Genomic DNA, 22,205 nt, shown 5'->3' with positions numbered 1-22,205 from the left:
ATCAGTTTTATTCTGTTGAGCAGGTAATTCTGTTCATTTCACCTCTGTGTTGTTACCTAATTTTGTATATTTTTGTTTATGTATTCTTGTCAAATACATAAACAAGAATTGTGTGTCATATTTGTGTGTGCAGTGTATGAGGTTATGATAATTAAGATCACTCCTACTGTTTAAAAGTATTGGTTCATGGGGGTCAGCAGCATATATAGGGTATGCAACTTAAACAGCTTTAGCCTGTGCATAGGTCTCTCTCTTGCAAGCACCTTTGCAACCCACCTTCAACCTAGTTCCATGTTTGTTAGGTCTATTGGTATTGGTGTCTTCTCTGTTCTGTACAGGGTTATTGCCTTAGCATGGGAATACAATTAATGCATGTCTTTGACGCCGCTTCTGCAACACCGGAATTGCAGGAATTGTCTTGGGTGGGTGCAGTCAGCTCCAGTGGCTGCATCACAGCTAAATTGGGAAGCCACCAAGCGCAGTGTATTCCCGCTGTTCACCTTTCCATTTTTGTACATCAGAGCCTTGGGATGGTGGTCTTAGAACAGAGCCATAAACTGTAGAAATGTAAATTAGTGGCCAAATCTTCAACACACTGGGAACAGGATATATCTGAATTTGAAACAATTTTCTGGACAAAAGAAGAGAAAAAGAAAACAGCTTTTATTCTTTGAAACAGAATAGATGTGCTTCCCAATTTTCTGAGCCATGTTTAAAAGGCTTTCTTCTTCCCCACAGTTGCCAAGTGCTTGCTTTCTGGGGACTGTGTGATCATTGGGGTTCTTTCTGCAATATTCTTGGGTTTTTACTGCACACTATAAAGGTCCTCCCTCCTACTGTTACTGATAACATTTAAACAGATCAATTAAAAGAGAAATGAATCTGGAAAGGCTCTCCAATTAAAGTATGTGATAAGGAGAGATTTAAAAGAGGTCACTGACTCTGCTGATCTGATTACCTCAGGCAGCTCATGCCATATCTGCAGGGCTCCATCACCTTGATTTTTTTGGCCATGCCAGAGGAACAGATAAAACACCTCTGTCTCAGGCTTCCTACAGGCTCAATGCTACTAAGCGATCGATAAAATACTCACCGCATATGTCCCACAGTGAAGTGTTTATCTCTAACCCCAGCTCCAGAACAATTCCTCATGGAAATACTATAAAAACAAGTCCCATACTCTCAGCTGACACCGATCATGTGTTTTATTTCTTTTACGCCATCGGTCGTCTTCGTCCCTCCCTCATCTCCATCCTTTCGCCCTTCCTTCTTTCTCACTGTTGTCAAGGGCAACCGGAGGAAAGAGTCGAATACAATAAGGCCATCACCTGATCGTCAGGGGAGTTCATCAGGTGTGAGCGCATGCCTGTGCTTGTGTCTTGTCTTTTTTTTCTCAAGCCAACAAACAACAACAACAAGAAAAAAACACATTTACAGGTGGAGGAAGGCTGAGGCTGAGAAGGGCACACACACACACACACGGGGCGTAAATGAAGTGACTGTTGGCAGGCTCACCGCTAATTCAGCATGAATATTTAATCAACTGTAAACAAATTACTATTGCACTGAGTGCTGCCAGTGTCTGTGTGTGTACGTCTGCCTGTCACTCTCCTTGTATCTGTGTTAGTGTGCGCGTGTCGCTCGCTCTGACTCTCCACCTTATTAATGCAGATCTCTCTGTCTCACTATCTCTCAAATGGAGCTCCAGCTCTCCATTAGATGTGGGCTCTCCTTATTGACTGAGCTGAAATTTGAGCGCAAATCAGTCAGCAGATCGAGATCTGAGAGAGCCGAAGCGCAGACGCTTAAGTGCGAGGCGAATTTTTGAGAGCATGTCTGGGCAGTACTTTGAGCGAAATAGATGCGTTATTGTCTGCGAGAGGACTGCTGTGCCACTACATTTTTAAGCCAGTCCATTTGCACCCCCCTTCCTGTGAAAAGCAAACACATTAAAAGCAAAAGATTTGACTGGACCGGCTCTCAATTGCGTCATTATTCGTCTAAAGCATTATTATTGTTGTCATTATTTTTTGGCTCATGGTTATAGATTTAGTGCAGCATGAGTTGTGAGGAGTTCAACTGTGTTTTATCCCCTTTTTCGGTTGATTTCACTTGAAGAAGCGTGAAAGGCAAAGCAGTTTAGGAAAGCAAGAAAAGAATAATCACTGTTTTTTTTCTTATGCTTTATGAGCCCTCGGGATTTGTCATGGCTTGTTCTGGATTTAAAATTAAAATATGTATGTATATGTATACAGAGAGAGTGTTCATTTTTCAAGCCGTGCACAGGTTTCCACAAACAAATGAAAGCTGGAGATCATGTAAAAGGACTGAAAGCTCCAGAGCGGCTGATAAATGGAACACGGGGTGAGATTGTTTGCTGTCTGCGAGCAGCATTTAAAGCCTCTAACTCCAATTGTGGAAGGTGTATTTATTCAATCCACGGATGACTCTGTTTGACTTTGATTTCTCAGGCATTGGCAAGTGCTCCATTCTGTCCAAAAATGCTTGATACTCCAGCCTGTCAGCCAACAAAAGCAATTAAATGTATAAACATAAGAGGCACTCAGTGGCTGTAGGTCAGGCAGAGCTAGAGCAGGTGGTGCAGTCCTCACATCCCTCGGTCTACATTTCGATTGCCGTTGGGTTGGATGGTAAAGCTCAAACTCCATTGCATCTGTAAGAATGTGTGTGACACTTAAAAGTACAAAAAACAAAGGCTCTGTATGCATGTGAGTGAATTGGTAAATGCTACCTGTAGGGTAAATAGGAGGAAGACTAAATCTATATCTGTAAACTTGTACACCATTTAGACAGTGGTCCTAAATATGACCCGGGCTTTCGTGTAATTCCATAAGCCTCCTTTCATGTATGGGACCGGTTGGGCCGGGGGTCTACTAAAGCAGCAGACAGGTATTGGAAGGCCAAAAGGGCAGTTACAGAAGTGTTCAGGAAGGCTGTGGAGGACTTTTGTCAGGCCTCAAAGAAGTTTTGGTGAGCGGCAATTCAGTAATTGGTTGGGTAGGAGAACTTCTGGCTTTTGAGGAACTCCTATCCTATCCAGCCAAAATTCCCACTGTAAAGGAGGCAGAGCCTTGGGACTTAGTAGAAGTGTCACCAGTTACATTATTACTTGTAGATGTTGCTGGGTTATTGGAAAGCTCCCTGGTGGTTTGGGTGAGATTTTCCCTTAAATCCTAAAGACTCTGGACATTCTGGAGCTGTCTTGGTTAACATATCTCTTTAATGTTGCATGCAGGTTTGGGACTGTGCCTGTAAAGAGGCAGACCAGTATGGTGGTTCCCCTTTTAACAAAGGGGGACTGCAGGGTGTGCTCCACTTACAACCTTCGAAGGAAAGTTTATTTTAGGTGCTGGAAAAGAGACCCTGGAAGACTGTTGAACCTTTGATTCAGGAGGAGCAAAAGGGATTCCTTCCTGGCCATGGAACAGTTAACCAGATCTTCACCCTTGTAGGACCGCTGGTGGAATCACAGGAGTTTGACTATCCAGTCTATATATGTTTTTTAGATTTGGAGAAGACTTGCGCCCTTACAAAGGTCCCTGGGGCACCTGACGGCTATACTGTAGGAGCATGGTGTCCCAATCCTGTCCTTGATTTTCATGGACAGGATCTCAAGGCATGGCCAGGATAAGGAGCATTTCTGCTTTGGGAACTCAGAATAGCATTTCTGCTTTTCGCAAATGATGTGTTGCTGTTGGCATCTTCAGAGTGTGCACTGGAGCACTTTGCAGCTGAGTGTGAAATAGCTAGGATGAGATTCAGCATGGTGGAATGCTCCTACTTTGTACGTAGAAATAGCATGCCTCAGGCAAGGGACTTCATGTATCTTGAGGTCTCACTCACAAGTGATGAAAAGGTGGCGTGCGAATATGACTGACGGATTGGTGCACCGTCAGCAGTATTGCAGATGCTGTACTGAACTTTCCTGGTGTAGCTTTATGTCCCGACCCTCACCTCAGGTCATGAAATCTCGGTAATGACCTAAAGAGTTCTGAATACAACTGGACGAATTTTCTAAGCCTCCGAAAGCGGGTGAGGAGCTGACACATCTGGAGGACTTGCACAGTTAGAAACACTGCTCCTACATGTGTCAAAGATGCAGTTATGGTGAGTCTGTTTTGCGTTGTGAAGAAGTCACTTGAACTTCTTAAGAGGACATCTTCAGTAACCAAGTGACTGAAGGTCACCATGTGACTTCTACTGTTTGAAGAAGTCACAGATGAGTGACAAAACGTTTCTTCCACTGAAAATGAAGAAATGAATGAAGAGAATGAACTTTCTAGGATTTCCTTACCTGGATGATTGAGCATGCATCAAGCCGTCTGCTGTCTTCGTGCTTTCCAGCTGCATACAGGTGTCCATAAACCAACCACGTCCATCATGAGCCCAAGTCAGCCCAGTCTGAGAAACGGCATTTATACCGTGTGCACGTAACAACAACAAAGAATTGTTGGCTTGTTTTGCCTTTCAAATCAACGCTTGGCAGCGCTGTAATTACACACTTATTGTTAAGCGCTAATGCACAATCAGTAAACGCTCATTGCGTGTTTGTTTTTTCTTTACCTCAGGACGATTTTGATTAAACTATTTCTTCCCCCTCATTCAAAGGTCCACTGTGGTGCGCGCGTGTGTTAATTAACGTAGCCCTGCTTATGTTCAGCAGGTCTGTTTTTCCTGCTTGCAGGCGCATGCGTGTGTGTGTTTGTGCACGTTATTTGCTCTCAGTTTAACCCCGATACGGCGATTTGAAGCGTCTCAACACGGCCGCTTTTAAATCTCTCGCTCGCTCGCTCTCTCTCACCCCTCGCTCCCTCCCTCCCCTTCCTCCTCTTGCTACCTGATTCAGATCCGCTCCGACGCTATGCGTATGACCGCTCTCTCTGCAAGGCGAGCACCACCGGAGAGACCCGCACGCCGCCGCTGCTCCTCCTCCTCCTCCTTCTCCACCACCACCTCCTCCTCCTGCCGCTGCTGACCGCCGGCCGCCCGCCCGCGCAGCAGCACCCCGACGCCGGCTGGCGAGCCACCCAGACAGGGCAACCGGAGCGGGGCAGAAACAGCGCACCTGATCAAGCTCCGCTGGAGGAGAAAGGAGAAATCAAGCAGCGAAGGTGAATAAACATTAAAAACATTTTATAAAAACAGGAGGGCGCAGGAGGGGGGTTATATATATATATATATGTGTGTGTGCAAAGCAGGACGTGGTGGTGGCCGCAGGTCGCTGATGGACGTTTTGAGCTGAGGCTGAGCCCAGCTGATAGATATGCACGCGGTCCTTGTACACGGACCGGGCTGTTTTTGTGTCGCGTGTTCGCCGACAGCTCCCGCGGTAAACAGCGAGGACAGACACGGCTGATGGATGGTCTGCGCTCGGCTCCAGCAAGCCCGCTGTGCGTGCATCCGTCTGCGTGTACGGCTCTCTGAAACATGTGAGCCACAGCAGCGCAGTTTGATCGGCTTTTTCAAAAGGAAAAGCCCGCACACGCACACACAAACACACACACACACACACACACACACATTCTTCAGCGTTTGTGCTGAAGTGTGTTTTTGAGCGCTTATGTGTGCAAGTTTTTTGGTGTCACCGGGGGCGGCAGAGAGGTGAAAGATGCGCAGACAGGTTTTTGAATAATGTGTCCAAGTCGTAATCAAGGAAACGCACACACACACACACACACACACACACACACACACACACACACACACACACACACTTATATATATATATATTGACTGTAAGGGTGTGTGTTCCCGGCACTGCTGCATGCCAAAACACGTTGTGTGTGTGAGATAAGCAGAGGCTGGTGATGAAGCATGTTTCTGTCTCCACCTCCCAAGCATCACTGTATGTATTATTATAATTGTTTGACTTTGTGTGACTTGCCTAAAAGAACCCAAAACACCGTAAACCTCAAAGTGTTTAACGCTCGGAGACAGGAAGACCCAAAGAGGAACCGAGAAACAGAAGCGCCATGTGCATTGTGTCTGTAGCTCTGTCAGCTGAAAGCCTGCCATGGAAGGAGGAAGGCAAATTAATCAGCTGTGAAAGCCACACTTTGTTTATACATGTTGGGAACTTCCAGCAAAAAAGAGAGAGACAACCTCCCCCGGCCAAAAAACCCGAGCTTTTCTCTGTTGATCAATAATTCATCTCTCTGTCTTTTCCAGAGTTGGCCCTGGATAGAGTTCGGCAGGAGCGTGGCGTCCCAGATCCTGCTGCTGCCGCTGCTGTCCCATTCCTCATCATCTCTCTTCTCAGCCCGGCTTTCACCTGCCAAACTCCACCCTTCTTCCCTTCCTCCTCTCCTCTCTCATCCCCCCACCCCTCCACATCTTCTGCAACTTTTCACCCATCTCTCTCACCCCCTTCACACCTGTTTCTGTCTCTGTTTCTTCTTTGTTATCCTCGCCCTCCTTCTCCTCTCCTTTCGCTGTAAATTTGTGATGGCGTCCAAACTGAACCCCAACGTCCTGTACGTGGCGGGGGCTGGGGAGTCGCTGGGATCACCGCAAGACTCTGAAAGGACTCATATTGTGAGTACAGTCCACTTCATCTTCACACTTAAAGCTAAAATTGGAAAAAAAAAAGAGAAAGAGAGAGAGATTGTGAAAGTATAGGTGGGGCTCCTCAACAGGTTTTGCTTCCACTTTCTTTTCATTTCCCTTTCAGAAGGGGTAAAAATACAAAAAAACAACAACTCTACACTTTTAACAATGGGACTAGTCAACTTACACGACCTAAATTATAAGTAATACAATCCCTTAGCGAGAGTCTTTTACTTCGGGTCGTGTCGAGATAACAAAAGCCTTGACTAATCTCAACCTGCAGGTGAAAGAAGACACGTGCTTTTAAACGAGATACCTCATCTGCATGGAGCAGCCTTTAAATACAGGAATTATTAACAGCCCCTTTGAGTAGCGAGTATAAACCTTCACTACATGGGACAAAGTTACCCTAGAAGGAAGCAGCCACGGGGAGATGTCCACTCTGCAGGGATCAGTGTGGATAAACTCTGAGAAAGATTCAGGAAATGTGTGAATGGGAACACAAAGTAAGAAAATGTAGTCATTAAACTGTGTTTTTGATGACCAAAGACAGGATTAGAAATGAATACATCAGAGGGACATGTGCAGGGGACGGATAGAGAATATAGTGGACAAAGGGTGCTGAAGATGGAGCCTTCAGGCAGGAGGAAAAGAGGAAGATCTCAGAGGATGTAGTGAAGGAGAACACACGGATGGTTAGTGTGACAGAGAAGACCCTAAATGGAGCAGCTGAAAGAAAAAGACTACATCCATCCGCCCCGACCTCCTCGCTTTATCATTTTTCCCACACATTTATAGAGTATCAGCGACATGTACTGAATTTGAAATCCCTGACTTCTTGACCCGCGGAAAAGCTTTGCAGCAGGCTCAGATTTCCCACTGTGGAGGAGGAGGTGACGTTCTTGTTTTTTTGGGGTGGTGGCTTTGTTTAAGAAGTCAAAACTACTCACTCCATGATGGTGTGTACACGTAAAGCTCAATCATCTTTGTTTTTTTTACGTTGCATTTCAGTGAATGCAGAACCTCTTTTGTTCACCACAGGCAGCTTTCTCGCCTGCAGCTACATCCTGCTCAAATGTGATTGGTCAGTAGCACTCAGGCTACAAACCAGAAACCTTCCGGTACCCAAAAAATCTCGTGTCTATGCTGACATTTTCTGTTGTATATGCAAATATCCAGATCAGCGAGTGCCTAAAGTGCACTTATATAATCTAGGTACGTCTTTTACAGTTAGTGTCTTTTATTTTGAAAATATTCATGCTAAAAAAAAAACCTGAATCGTTGGAGCAGCATTTTTTTGAAGTTTTTAACTCCTATAAAATTAATATTGCTTTATTTTTTTTAAAGAGCTGTAAGAGCTACCTGAGTTTTTATGATTAGGTGGTTACTTGGTCGATACCAAAAATTTGTACTATCGGTCCATTTTTACTTTACTTTTTCTGTGTAGGTGACGGTGGGATTTTACGTAGGTTTACCATAAAATGTTGCTCTGAGTAAAAAGCCCATCAGCCAAACTGCTGAATCAGTGGCTGAACGCTTCCACTACAGTTTGAAATGATGACATTTTACGGCTCCTGATCTCACATTCATTTTTGTCATTTTATCTCCTCTTCTTGCAGCCCGGTGAAGCAGGTGAAGAGTCATCAGACAGCGATGGAGAACAAGAAGAGACGTCACACAAGCTGATCCGCAAAGTTTCGACCTCGGGACAGATAAGGGCCAAGGTAGGAGGAAATGGTGTGTGTGTGTGTAGGTGGGATTATAGCAGGTAGAAGAGCTTGTTTTTGACACAGAAAGAAATGAGGTAATATTAGTGAATCTGTATCATAGATGATGGATTCAGCTGCTTTTTTTAAACCTTTCTCAACACGTTGCAGTGCTTTTAAGAGCTTTTCTGAACTTCATCCATTCTCGACCTGACTCCTCTGAGGTAAAAAGCATCATTAGCGAACCAGAGTGCGGTAATATTTTTGGATTCAGGCAGGCGCTCTTCAGTTAGAGAACATTCATGGAAAAATCATGGAATTTCCAATCAGGGCCATGTTGGTAACCCTGATTAAACATTTGAGCTGCTTACTTATTGAAGAACCTGCACAAAAGTTTAGACTTATCACTGAAATGTGGGCATGTGCATGTGGGTCTGAAGGACCCTTGCCTTTCTCGGAGGCCTCGCATATCATAATCAAATGTATGTGAAGGGACGTTAACCGCTACCTTGCATCTTTAGCAGCCTTTCCTCTGTGTGACTGTCTCTGTCGCAACTTTATCAACCGTTAAATCAGACCTCTCATCCGACCTCTCCTCTGAGGTCAGCTAACTTCCTTCTAACGCCTGGTCTGTTTCCTGCCTGCGTCATTTTCCTCTCTTACCGCCACTATGCTCATGAGCAGTGTTCAAATCAATGACAGCAGTAGACATGACAGCTCCCTTTCTTACTGGACTTCTGGTAGATGTTATTGGCCTCTGGACTCACTCTTACAGTAAGATATTGATGGCTTGATAGTATCCTGTTACTGGCATTTAAACACATACACAGAAGTGTGTGTCGTTAGTTATTGATGAGCTAATAACAATAAAGAGAAATGCATCATTATCAGCAGAGTGATTAATGTGCAAACTATTATTCTGTATGAGTGTGTGCGTGTGTGTGTGTGTGTGTGTGTGTAAATCATTATCCATTACCTGTATTGACCTGCAGCTGTAAAACACACTCAGATCAATAGACGACACAGGATACCTGCTATCCCTGTCGTCATGGGAATGACATCCCATAATGCCTCATTTGTTTCTGTTGCAGACAATAGGATTGGATAACAGTCTAGTATTGATTGGCTGATCTCACTCGACACTTATATATACTAACACATATGTGTGTGTTTGTGTTTTGTTTAGCGTTATCGGCAAGACTAGAACCTAGATAACTAAAATAAAAATAATAAGTAGAGTTTTGAAAAAAAATTAAAACTTATTTGGAAAAGAACTGAACTAAAGAATAAAGAGGTATAATGGAGGAATAGTCCTGTCTCTGACATATGCCCTCCATACAATAATAATTAAAAAGATTAAAACTAACATTAAAACTAATAAAAAACTAATAAAAACGAAACTGAAACAAGAAAAACTAAAATGAAAATATACTGAAATAAAAGAAAAAAGTCTGTTGATCTGCAAAATATTTTCCTGTTTTTTCACATGCATCATCCAGTTTAGATGATTGGATTAAAAAAAAAATGTAAACAATTGAAAGTACAAGTTACGGTTAAATCATACCGAAGGGTGTATAACCTATAAAACACAAAAGCTTAAAAGCAATGAAAAAAGAAAATTAAATTACTTGTTGTGTCATTTAAGTATAGGTATTTGTTTTTATTTTGTTTTTTTAGAGAAAACGACCTAAGAATTATTCCAAATTTTTAAATTCTTGAATTACTTCTCACCAGAGCATCCATTCTTAAATCATAAACCTATCTGCATACATATTCTATACTAGCAAAAACCTGCAGCACATTTTAAAATGTTTCATTCTGTGTTTAGTGGTAAGTCAAACAAAAGTTTTTGTGAACGTTACGTATTTGGATGCCGCGCATGGAATGTGGCACATGAAACAAATGCATACAGAAAAATTTAAACAATTAATATTTGTAATAAATTTAGGGGAAAAAAACATAGATGTTAAAAAGTGCCGTATACGTGATTGGTATATGCTAGCTAAGGAGGAACGAGGGTACATACAGACATATATATGTTTATATAGACATATAGTGAGAAAGATTTGGAGTTTATTACATAAATAAACTTATGAAAAACATTTTTCATTTATTTCCTGAAAGACGCAACCAAAGGTTACTAGGGAAAAATATGTATTCCCTGACCAGGTGGTGAATGGTTACAGGCTGCTGGCTAGGTGAAAATTACCAACGTCGCCCATGGAAAGCGCAGGGTTGCGCGCAAACACTCAGCAACTTCTTACCGACGGCTAGTGAAATGATGAAAAAAGAAACGGAGACTGTTTGCCTTCAAAGTAAAAACTGTGCTCTACTGCTGCAACCAACATGTTTCAAAAGGTGTGACTTTTGCTTTGAATGTGACTGGTCTCCTTTTATGGTTTGAATCGCACTTTTTACCATTTCAGTTCAGCCTGAAGAGTAAATGTGGAGTGTGCGAGGTTAACTCAGTGTTTTCCATGTAAAGTACAGGTGACCACACCAATCATAAGGACATTTTTGCTGCAGCAATGTCTTTTTGACTGATTCTATTCAGTGCCAGCCAGCAAGCACTTGCCAACCGATGGGGGCAGTGCACATTTTTCCTCCAATGATATGTGCTCTCCAGCCTGGTATGACAGAATCCTAAAACGTCACATTTAATTGCTGTGATATTGAAAATAACAGCTAAAATGTGCCCAAAATGTGGCTTTAAAGATGTGTAGCTCGTTTCTCATTGGATGAAACAAAAATTGCTGCTGGTTTGGATGCTGGTTGTTTGTGTGCAAGTGTGAGATGATTAGAGTTTGTGTAACTAGAGTCACATGACTTGCTGTAGATTAAGCTAGTCATCGACTTCGGGATTATGCTTCAGTGACAACAATAGGTTGAGAGGATTAATGAGCTTGTGTGTCCCTTCATTTCTCTGAGTGCATGCAGGTGTGTGTTGGGTGATTTTGGCTGAATTTGTTATTTGCCAAAATGTCTCCTTCTTCCTCTATTTTTTATGGCTTTTGCGTGTGTTATAGCTGAACGCCATCACTACATCAGTGCTTCCTTGTCTGCTTTATTTGACTTGCTTCAGTTTGTCCCCTGCCTATTACCTTCCTTGTTAGAGCTGCGATCTGTCGGCACACTTGTTAAGGAGGTGCTAATTCTCATCAACTGTGACATGACTTCCTGACACCATTAGGTTAATTCAGTTCCTCGCTAAATAATCATACAGATGTTGTGGTAGCTCTCAGAAACAAAGGGCGGGTCATTTCCATTTCACTGTGGAGACTGTGGTGTTAATTAAATATGTTTGGGTTTAAAGACCAGCTTTAGATGCACTGTACGATCAGCAGGGGATATGCTGGTAGTTAACTCATGAGATTTTCAAACTAAATAAATACATTCAAGGCTCCACACAGGCCTTTGGCGGTTAACTCTGCCTAGTTAACTGTGCATTTTCATACTATTTCTGACCGTTTGACAGTGTTATGTGTGAAATAATAATAGCACAGTTAACAAAACAAGTTCAAAAAATACATTTCCTGTGGCTCCGGGTAAAATTTCCTTGGTGGGTGCCAAAGATATATACATTTATGTAGGTCAAACCTTGATATTCATGGCTCTGCATGGCAATGACTTGTTATAGTAGACCTGCAGACGAGCTCAAAAATTGAACATAAATTAGGTAAATGTTCATTAGATTGTCCCTCTATGTTCATTAGAGTAAAATTCGAAGTCCTTGTTGTGTGTTTCTCTTCTGACAAAGTTATTTCCTTTGTGCTCTTTATGGGGACTTGAAAGACCAATGATAACTATGCGACCCAAGTCCCCTCAGCCTGTTGCAGCTACATGACGCAACAGCTTTTTTTAGTTGGGTACAGCGGTTAAAATGCCGGTCAAGGTTCATGAACACAGTGACCTGAAATCTGGTCCATGTTCATGAAGTCAGAATCAACTTTTATTGACTTCATGTTCACAGGTCAAGATCAGTGCAGCGTCTGGAAAAAATCAATACATAAAATTAGCTAACTTGACAAATTAAAATTAGACCTGTCACAATACCAGATATTTAGGGCTTCCTTGTTCTTAAGTATGTAAGGATAGCCTAAAATACTTGTACCTGTATGCTACCCACCTGATTTCAAGAATTACTGGTGCATCGGCATTTAAAGTAGCAAACAAATTCTTGGAATTTTGATATTGAATGGTACCGCAAGTATTGTTTCTGGTGATATGCTAATCATGATATAACGTGAAACAACAAAGACATTTTATATCCAAAGGTTGAAGTCTCCACAGATGGTGAAATGCAACTTGACTAGTTGACAAGGCGGTAATTCTGCTGTTTGTGCTACTATATGAGGTTAGATTAAATGTTACCCTGACAGTCCTGCTACGTGAATAGACTTCCAGTTTTAAATGTTTTCGAGTTCCTGTAATCAGAACTGTGACCTTGGAGATTTGCTAACTACCTGACTCTGTTAGACTCATCTGTTAGTTTCTGCTGGCCAGAATGGGCTTTAGGACTGACGGAGACTGAATTACCAGACCTGTGTTTTAACGCCTTTGTGAATTGACCTCTGTTTTTGTCTTGGACTGGTTTGTTTATGCAGGCTTTTCAGAAACTAAACCCAATGCTCTCTGAAAAAAGACAAACCCTTTTGTATGTGTGCGGGATTTTTCTTTTCTTTCGGTATAAAAGATTTACCCTGGGCGCAAAGATGGGTGTACTTCATAAACCACACTGTCCCCATTTGAGCGGTTGTTATATCTCATGTCCTGTTCTCCATTTCCTGTGTTTCTCAGCCTTTAGTTCTCATGTCTGATATTGTTATCATTATTGGTAAATGGTACATTCATATCAGTATAATGACATGCTCAAATACCCTTCAAACAAAACCAAAATCTTCAACCTCTAAATAGTTTGTTTCCCTCGTTTCTACGGTGCTTAATATCCACCAGCAACAGATAAAAACCAGCTGTTGGGACGTGAAGTTTCAGCAGAGCTGTGACAGCATTTCTGTTCACACAGCTCTTTAGAGTAAAGATGACGGTTTCTAATTTTAGTGAGGTTTAATTTATCTAACCAACTACCTGACTAAAATAGAAACAGACTCTGAAAAAACTCTGAACTTTATTTAGAACTGATTACTACGACGGTTAGGGCCAATACAAGCTGCCAGGGTCATACTGTTTGACTCTGCTCTTTATTTCTCCATAATTTTGCTTCTGTATTTAGTAAATATAAAGTGGAAGTCTATTAACTTTTTGTGTCAGATAGACAAATCAGAGAACATACTGCAGCTTCACATATTTCAGCCAGTAAGTAGCATAAATTATAACCACATAAACGATGCGTCACTAAGCATACGGTAACAGTTCAGTATAGGTCATCAATACTGCATCTGATAATGAAAAAAGACACATTTTTAATGTGCTTCATGTAGTAATTTATCTATTTCAAGGCAAATAATTACCATCAATTAACATCTTAAAAGCTTTTTTCAGTCTAAATTGCTGACATTTAGACCCTGTGCTATATGAGTATATGATGACTACAGGAACTGTTTGCATTTTATTTCAGCTGCAGTACACTGTGGATGCAGACATTTCTGCAACCTTATCTCAATAAGACATCTTCACTTCTCTCCACAGAGGGCAGCTATTTGTTGAGCATTGTTGATTATCTTGGCAAGCTGTTGAAACAGTGGTTACATGTTTATCGGCCTAGCTGCAGGCCGATGGCTCACTTGAGATCTTGAAAAAACAAAATCAACGTTAGATGCTAAGGATTGTTCAACGTGTTGTGTCTTGAAAACCAGTTGCAAAATGTGGCATTTTTGCTTAAAAAAAGTGAAACAAAAAGAAAGGAGAAGCTATACAGGAGAATTCATATATCCACTTTCATTTTGTTAGCGTTTGCAGTGTTCCAGCATTGTGATATCTACATGGTGAGGGTTATTTCACCACTTGCTTCTTTGGCATGCTCTTGACAGCATGTGACAGCATTTTTTTTCGCTTTCATTTGAATGGAGATATTTTTCAAAATGAAAGTATAAAAACCCCGTCCCCTAAAAAACAGTTCAATAGTTGATTGGTAGATTGGACTGTGAAACTGAGGGCACTGCACTTTTGATTGACGAGTTGTTAGCCACCTAACATATCCTGGATAATCCTCCTTTCCGGCTCTAATAATTATGTGAACTTAATTTTATTCAATGTTATCCGAAACGGCCAATTGAGCACACGAAGTCATCAGCAAAATTTTTACAGAGGTCAAGAATTATAGCCAGTTCTTGAAGCCGTGGGGTGAGAACACCAGGGCCTCCACCTTTGATGGCCACCTGATGCACTAAGCACCGAAGCATCTCCACATCAAAAGGTTTCAGTTGAGGTGCCTCTTAGGTGAGGTATTCCTACTGGGAGACCGAAGACTCGCTGGATTGTCTCTCGATTGTCTTGTGAATGCCTTGTTGTCGCCCCAGATTAGCTGGAGGAGGTGGCAGGGTTGAGCTTTTTTTTCAGACTGGTGTCCCTGCGACCTGAACCTGGATAAGCGGCAGAAAATGGATGGACATAACAATATTATTCAAAGAAATTTAGGTTACAAGCACTTTCATGATAGCTTTTTATACCTGGAAGGCATGCCCATCTTTTCTACGCACTATGGTGTGACAACCTTGACAGATGTGCCTGTCTTTGAGAGGCAATGGGCAAAAGTCAAATACAGAAAAGCTTGCTAGCTAACTAACTTGTTTCTTTCCCCCCAACCTTTCTCTGTCTGGCCTCCCTTTACTCAAAACCTGGCACTATTAAGATGTTATGCTAGTGAGTAGAGCCACAAATGAACTGTTTACCACCACAGATTTACTTTGACTTGCCTGTTTCCACTGGTATAACTGCAATGTGATTGGGTTCTCGCGCCGCTGCAAAATTGATTTCTGGTTTTCTAATTCACCACAGGATGGTCAGGCAGCAGCATCTTTGGAACAGGGAGCAGTTCTCTTGAGAGAAATTATCATCTGATGTTAAATTGTGAGAAACAAAAACTGCTGGATGTGGTAGCTTTTAAGTTTTGCGCTGTCAGCTGTCTTTGTGTCACATGTTGTTGCAAAAGTTGTGTTTGTAACTCAACGTGTCGGCGTTCTGCGAGCGATCTCTGATTTTCTTACTTTCTTGTCGTCTTTCCTTCTTTCTTTTGTCCTTCTCTACCTCCAGGCTCAATTACGTAAGGTTTCGCACTCTTTCTTTACTCTCCTCTTTTTATTTTCCCTATCCTATTCTCCTCCACCTCCTCTTCTTCCTCCTCCTCTTTGCAGTACTCACATTTACTGTGTGGAGGATAAAGGAGACACAGGAAGAGAATGAAGCAGAACGGCTTCTGTGAATTGTGTGTTTGTGTGTATGTAGCACTACCACTTAGGTTTTGAGTAGGCCGCCAACTGTTATGTTATGTTATGAAAGTAGACACAGACACTCATAAACATGCAAAAGAAAGGCCAGTCCCGTCATTAGGTTTTCACCTTTGTCTCCTCTCTAACTTCCTCTTCTTTCTCATTTGTCTGTTCTCTATTCTTGTGTAATTTCTTGTAGTGATCACGTCACATCCTGTTCCTTTCCTAACATCCAAATATTTTCTAGAATTTCTAAAATTGGTAACTTCTTAACCAAAACCCTTTCCTTCTAAAATAGCAGCAGCACCACTTCAGATTATGTAACCAGTCGTATTTCTGGCTTTTAGAGTGGTGATTAACTGGTAACACTTCTTCTTTTTTCCCCCCTCGCTCCTATTCCTGTGGATTTCCTGCACGATGCTTTGCTGGAATCAAACCCACTATATTTGTTCTTTTTTATCTGCATCTCACTCCCAGTGCAGAAATCTGTGTGGGTGTTCACTGCAATGGAGATGAGGACGAGTTATAGATGTGTGCGGATGGATGGAGGGGGGGGTGACAGACATGGCTTTAGGAGAGTGCACGAGCGTGTGGGACGGCCGGTGTTGTGTGTCTGTGTGCTGTTCTTTGATTTGTGCCCTCGGCCTGATGCGATACAGATGCAGAAGTGTTCGGTTCAACACTGGAGAGGGAGAGATGGAAAAAGACGGGGAGAGGAGAGAGAGATGAAGATGGACAAAGGGGAGAGAATTAGCAAGTGTAAGAGGGAGAGAGGTGGAGGCAGAGTGGAAACACATCCAGAGTCGGTTATATAAGAAATCCACACAGCGAACAGCAGGCTCTAATATCCATATTTACCATTACAACAGGTTGGCAGGGCTGGTGAGGAGGCGGCTTGACTATTTAAAATGTGTTATTCAGTCACTGGTACAAAGATTGCTCAAAACACATTGTTTGTATCCTTAAGGCTTAAAAAAACACGTGGTCGTTGCTAGGGCTGTGCGATATGACCAAAATCTCATATCCCGATATAAGAATTCTATCGTCCGATAACAATATAAATCATAAAAATGTAACATTTTCTGTAAATTCTGTGAATCTCGGGCAGCTCGACTTGCATGAAGTGTTTCCAGCTGCGCGTCATGTAGCTGGAGTCGAGTGTTTTAACCGATGCATGAAACGATACATTTTTAGACATAAAATGTAACGGCCGCCGTTTTCTTTGTGAGTATTTATTACATGGCGTGCTGCGGGGAAAAGCCTGTTCTAATTTTTTAGCACCTGGCGGCTCTTTTTTACTTCTCCTTCATAAATAATCTGCTCTTTCACGTGATTCAGTTTATTTTGAAAAGTCTCAACAGGATCTTGAGCTTTATTGTGAAAGGTTTATGTGGAACATAAACAAGCGGACACGCGATGGCGTTACCGTAGTTGTTGCTAACGACAACGCATAAAAACAGGCGCTTGTCCGTCATTAGTGTGGTTATATAAAATATAAGAGAAAGAGAGACCTTTAAGAAATTAATACAGCCACTACAGTGACCATTAAAACCATGAAAAAATATTGCCGTAAACAGTTTATTTTGCGACACCATGAAACAAACGATAGCGTAAAATGAAACGATAGACGTTTTTATATCGTCATCCGATATATATCGTTATATCGAACAGCCCTAGTCGTTGCATCATCTACCTCAACATTTAGGACATTTGATCAGCTCGTTTTTGTATATTCAGCTTCTTAACTCGGCTTTCGGGTTTTCTTCTCCTCCTTTAAAGCTTTATTGATACACGTTACGTGCTTGTCCCCTGCTAGCTGCCAATTTAAATCCGATTTAAGTTCTGGAAGGTTTCAGTGAGGTAAAAGACTGAAAAAAAAAAGGTTCGATTCACTTGGAGAATGCAGTTACTTTTCTCTTGTCTTTAGTTTCCAGAAAGCATCTATACCCCGTGAACGTTATTTGTTGAAAGCAGTGACACAGTCCTGAAACAGAGGGATAACTCCTTTTAGACCACTCATTCATATTATGTAGGATTAGCAAAGCCTATTTACTAGTTGGAAATGTTTCTTGTGCACATAGCCAAGCCACCTAAAACTGTCTTTTAACTGTAATGAAACATCTAAGCAATGTATTCATTTCTTGGAATAAACATCGAGAAATACAGTCAGATCTACCTGGGCCTTAATGATGGAGCAATTAGGTAGGTACGTTACATCATTGATCCCACAACAACATTGTTGGATTATACAGCAGCAAGATAAAGAACAGAAGGGCCTTATATTGTGAGAGAGTGCAGAAGTTTCTATGTAGAACAGTGATAGTAATTGGTTTGGCTCTAGCAAATGTGTGCCTTTTAGCCTGGATTATATATTTGTTTGTTCACATTTGTTTAGGGATTTTTCATATTTGCAGTTGGTTATTTGGTACCAGCTGAAAGCCCTCATAGCCAGAACTTTGTTTGACTTACCAAGCTGATAGCCAGCTCAGCACGACTGACTCTTTTTAGGTTTATGTAATCCTGAACAAAATGATATTTTAAGTATATTGTGCTTACTTCGTATCTGTAACCGTAAGGTTGCCGGTTCGATCCCCGGGCTCTCTGTCCTGGTCGTTGTGTCCTTGGGCAAGACACTTTACCCTACCGCCTACTGGTGTTGGCCAGAGGGGCCGATGGCGTGATATGGCAGCCTCGCTTCTGTCAGTCTGCCCCAGGGCAGCTATGGCTACAACCGTAGCCATAGCTGCACCAGTGTGTGGTCACCAGTGTGACCACACACGTCACCAGTGTGTGAATGTGAGAGTGAATGAATAATGGCATTGTAAAGCACTTTGGGTGCCTTGAAAAGCGCTATATAAATCCAATCCATCATCATTATAATCCCGTGAAGATTAATTAAAGTAAAACCATGATTTATTTATCAACAAACGACAAGTTAAAATTCACACACATTAAGAAAAAACAACAAAAAACTTGATAAAAAAAGCATGACAAACTTAAAAGGAAGTGGCCTCAGTATGTGCCCAGCTGTAGTAAGAATGTACTAAGGATGCTAAATTTGTAGAAGGAGAAATACAATTTTGTAGAAACTCTATTACTGGGTATTAATATTATAAATGTAACTAAATAAGTTAAGTTATGACTTGATAAAACAATTCAGGTTAAAAATAATTTCACACAAGTAAACCTGAGATTAGTACCTTGACCCTCTTCTTTACCGTCACGCTGGTAAAATGCAACGCTGATCAAAGACAGGAAAGCACAGACTAATTAACTGGTCAGTTGGTGACGGCGATTGAATAGAATAGAATAGAATTTAACTTTATTGTCATTGCACAGGTACAGGGCAACAAAATGCAGTTTGCATCCATCCAGAAGTGCTTTTAGTGATATAGATATATTACAATATATATTAGCAATAATATAGATATGTAAGTATATTACAGAAATGGGTCTATTATGGTATGTTATAATGTACACGGTATGAAGTATGTTATGAATATTCTATAACTATAAGTATGTACAGGCTGTAGTGAGTACAAGCTATGAACAGGATATAAATATGAAATAAAAAACTATACAGAAATCTAAGATATACAGTTATACAGATTGAGAGGTCATAACTGCTCTCTAGCCTTGTGTGACTGAGACCGGGACTCAACAAGTACACCCAAATCAAAGAATGTGCTGTAGTAGGTCTATAACTACAATATTTTGTGCCCAGTCATGGCCTATTGACGTTTTACAAACACATGACCACTAACCACGCAATGTTAACTTGTTTGCCATTTTAGATGTATGACCATTATTGTGACCCCAATCATATAGACCTAGAGACTGGTCTGCAACCATCTGGCAACCACCAGTTGTGAGGGGGAAACAGTATCTTCTGCTACAAAGTGACTGCTAAAGTTCAAGTGAGGCAGATCTTCATACCGGTCAGTGACACCCTGCAAATCACCCATCACTAGAGAAAAAAATCCATTCCCCAACCAGTTGGCAAAAAACTCCTTGCGATTTCTTTGGTTGCCAACATATTGCTCTGACCGTACTTTCAATGGAATCAAAGGACTTTATTACAAACTCTCAGCTATCCAGGGAAAAAACTTTGTTTTTTTACGGTACCTATCCAATATGACGAACAACTTTGAATAATGTGCGCTTGATGTCACGTGAGAAACCTCAGTAGTGCCACAGTGACATTTCCTTTACTGTAAAGCTTTGTGAACTAGGGCAGATAAATCGACGTTTCTGCACATGATAAGAGTTCACGTGTTTAATTATGTGCGATTGTTTCTCAGATGTTTGATTCCTCACAATGACTCTGACTAAACATCAGTATCTGTCATCAAATGATGAACAATGCTCTTTCAGCCAGACTCCTGATTGGTTGCCTGTAAGACATTAATTTAGTTTTGAGTTAATAAATGTTAAGCTTCTTTTGACGCTCGCTATCATCATATACATTTGAAAATCAATGAAAAGATTGATGGTTAAAATATTTCTTGGTGGTACTTTTACTGTTCCTGCGTTCAAGTACGAAGCAACGACACACAAAGTGGTTGTGTATCGCCTTTCAGAGTATTAATGGTGACATTTTAAAAGTAGTTTAAAATGTGAATAAACATTTTTTTTCCCCTTAAAAGCTTCTTTCATGATTTGCAGTTGCAGCGTTCAGCAGAGCACTTTAAAATATTACTCCCTGTAATTTATAGGTAATGTATGATAAAGTGGCTAACTCCCAGGATCCACAAAGGGCACCAATGTGTATTATTGATCTGCTCTGATGAAATTACTCTACATAAGCTGTTTATCATACATGCATGAACACACACGCACACAGTCTCAGGGCCTAATTCGGAGTCATTCTGTCTCCCCGACTTCACCGGTGTTGGTTAATTGGAGCCGTCAAACTCAGTTTCTATTGATTTGACCTCATGTTTCCCCGAAACGCCAGGCCGTTCGACAGGGGGACTCTTTACAGTCAAAGAAAGAAGAAAGTGCTAGAAAACTCTGGGCTGCATTTAAAGAAAGCAGGAAATCATTTAAAGAGGTGTGAAGAAACAAGCTTTGTTTGTGGGTTCAGGAGGAAAAGCAAGACTTGTTAAGTCATCTTTGAATAACAGGAAAGTTCACAAATCATATTGTTGTAGCGAAACTCTACGAGGTGTGATATTTTTGATTTATTATGATGAAGAACATTCAAATGATTATTCTTGTGAACTTAGCTAAAATAAGATCACATACTACAGAAATGAGTGAAATCTACTGAGGGAAACAGCCTTGTAGCCCCCCCCACCCCCCATTATAAGAACGTAACTTCCTTCTCATTGCTCCCTTTACTTCTGATCTTTTATTTATGTCCTCTTTTCACCGCATGTCTTTTGTGGTCATTCTTAAATTGAGTCTTTCATTGCTCTTCGTTTATCCTACATTGATCTCTAAATGCTCCCCTCTTTCTCTTCTCCGACCTCTGTCCTTCATCATCCTGCTATTCCTTCCTTTCCTTTCATCCGCTCGTCCTTCATCTGTTTTGTGAAACCCCTCATAGTTTTTCAAGCTTCTTTTCAATCGTTTACGTTCAGGTCCTGCTCACGTTCAGAGTAGTGGCTATCTGGCAGTCCAGAATATACAACATACTGTACGTGTTCGTGTTTTGTAGCTGAGAATTACCAGTCATTGTAATGTGACTTTTTTGTATCATTTGTGATTGAACTGGTGAAAGATGCCTTTAAAAAACATTAAAATACTGCAGAGGAATCAGAGTCGGCTCATGTCAGGTCTGTGTGTAGTACACTTGTAAATTCCGTGCTCGGTCCAGGCTGGATAGATTGGGTCTAGTCTGGATTCATCAAACAACCCTACAAACAGAATTTGGTTGAGTCAGTGTAACAGGGGTGTCAATCATAAGGCCCAGAGACCACAGTCGGCCCAGGAAGAGACTCCAGTAGACTCCTGTCCCAATAGACAGCTTTGGAAAATGGGAAGGAGGGCATACATTTTGGACTTTTACCTGTGTTTTCACAAGTTTTACAGTTTCTCCTGCTGATAAAGACTTCCCTCACATCCATTCATACAACACTAAAGTAACTAAATAGACACTGCCTGACAATAGATAAAGAGTTAAATGTCAGAAAAGTTCCTGTTTTTTTTTTTACTATCCATTGTAGACATTTTCTGCAACTTAACCAAACATCCCTAGTAATATAGTAACATAGTAAGTAAGCCACATTCATTTTGATTAGCTAGCATTGTGGCAACATGTCCATTGGTCACAAGAATCGCTACTTCTCCTACTGAATTAACTCAAACTTAAACAAGCTGATCATGGGAAAGGTCTTAACCCAAACTGTGCTAAAGGTTTTAAAGGAAGAATCCCGTGGATTTCGATGAACCGCAAACTGGATGAGTAACATCACTGATGTCTGGTTATATTGGTCCGTAAGATCTTAATGCATGCTCAATCATCCAGGTAAGTAAATCCCAAAAGTTGATTCTGTTGATCTGGACGTAGCGTTTTCAGTGGGAGAAACGTTTCGTCACTCAT

The 22,205-nt window shown here is 41.3% G+C and overlaps 1 protein-coding gene across 1 annotated transcript in view; it reads left to right on the top strand.

Moving 5' to 3' along the window:
- The first annotated feature begins 6,443 nt into the window (after positions 1-6,443).
- The window catches only part of LOC146522468 (diacylglycerol kinase delta), a 90,009-nt gene continuing 74,247 nt past the window's right edge, over positions 6,444-22,205 (top strand). The window contains 2 exon segments of the mRNA XM_085139625.1: positions 6,444-6,555; positions 8,187-8,291. Coding sequence (XP_084995751.1) covers positions 6,466-6,555; positions 8,187-8,291 — 195 coding nt within the window. The 5' untranslated portion in view covers positions 6,444-6,465.

Source organism: Neolamprologus multifasciatus, chromosome 3 (assembly GCF_963576455.1).
Source record: "Neolamprologus multifasciatus chromosome 3, fNeoMul1.2, whole genome shotgun sequence".
In the NCBI taxonomy this organism is placed as follows: domain Eukaryota; kingdom Metazoa; phylum Chordata; class Actinopteri; order Cichliformes; family Cichlidae; genus Neolamprologus; species Neolamprologus multifasciatus.
The sequence above is the reverse complement of the archived record's forward strand: the minus strand, read 5'-3'. Positions and strand labels throughout refer to the sequence as shown.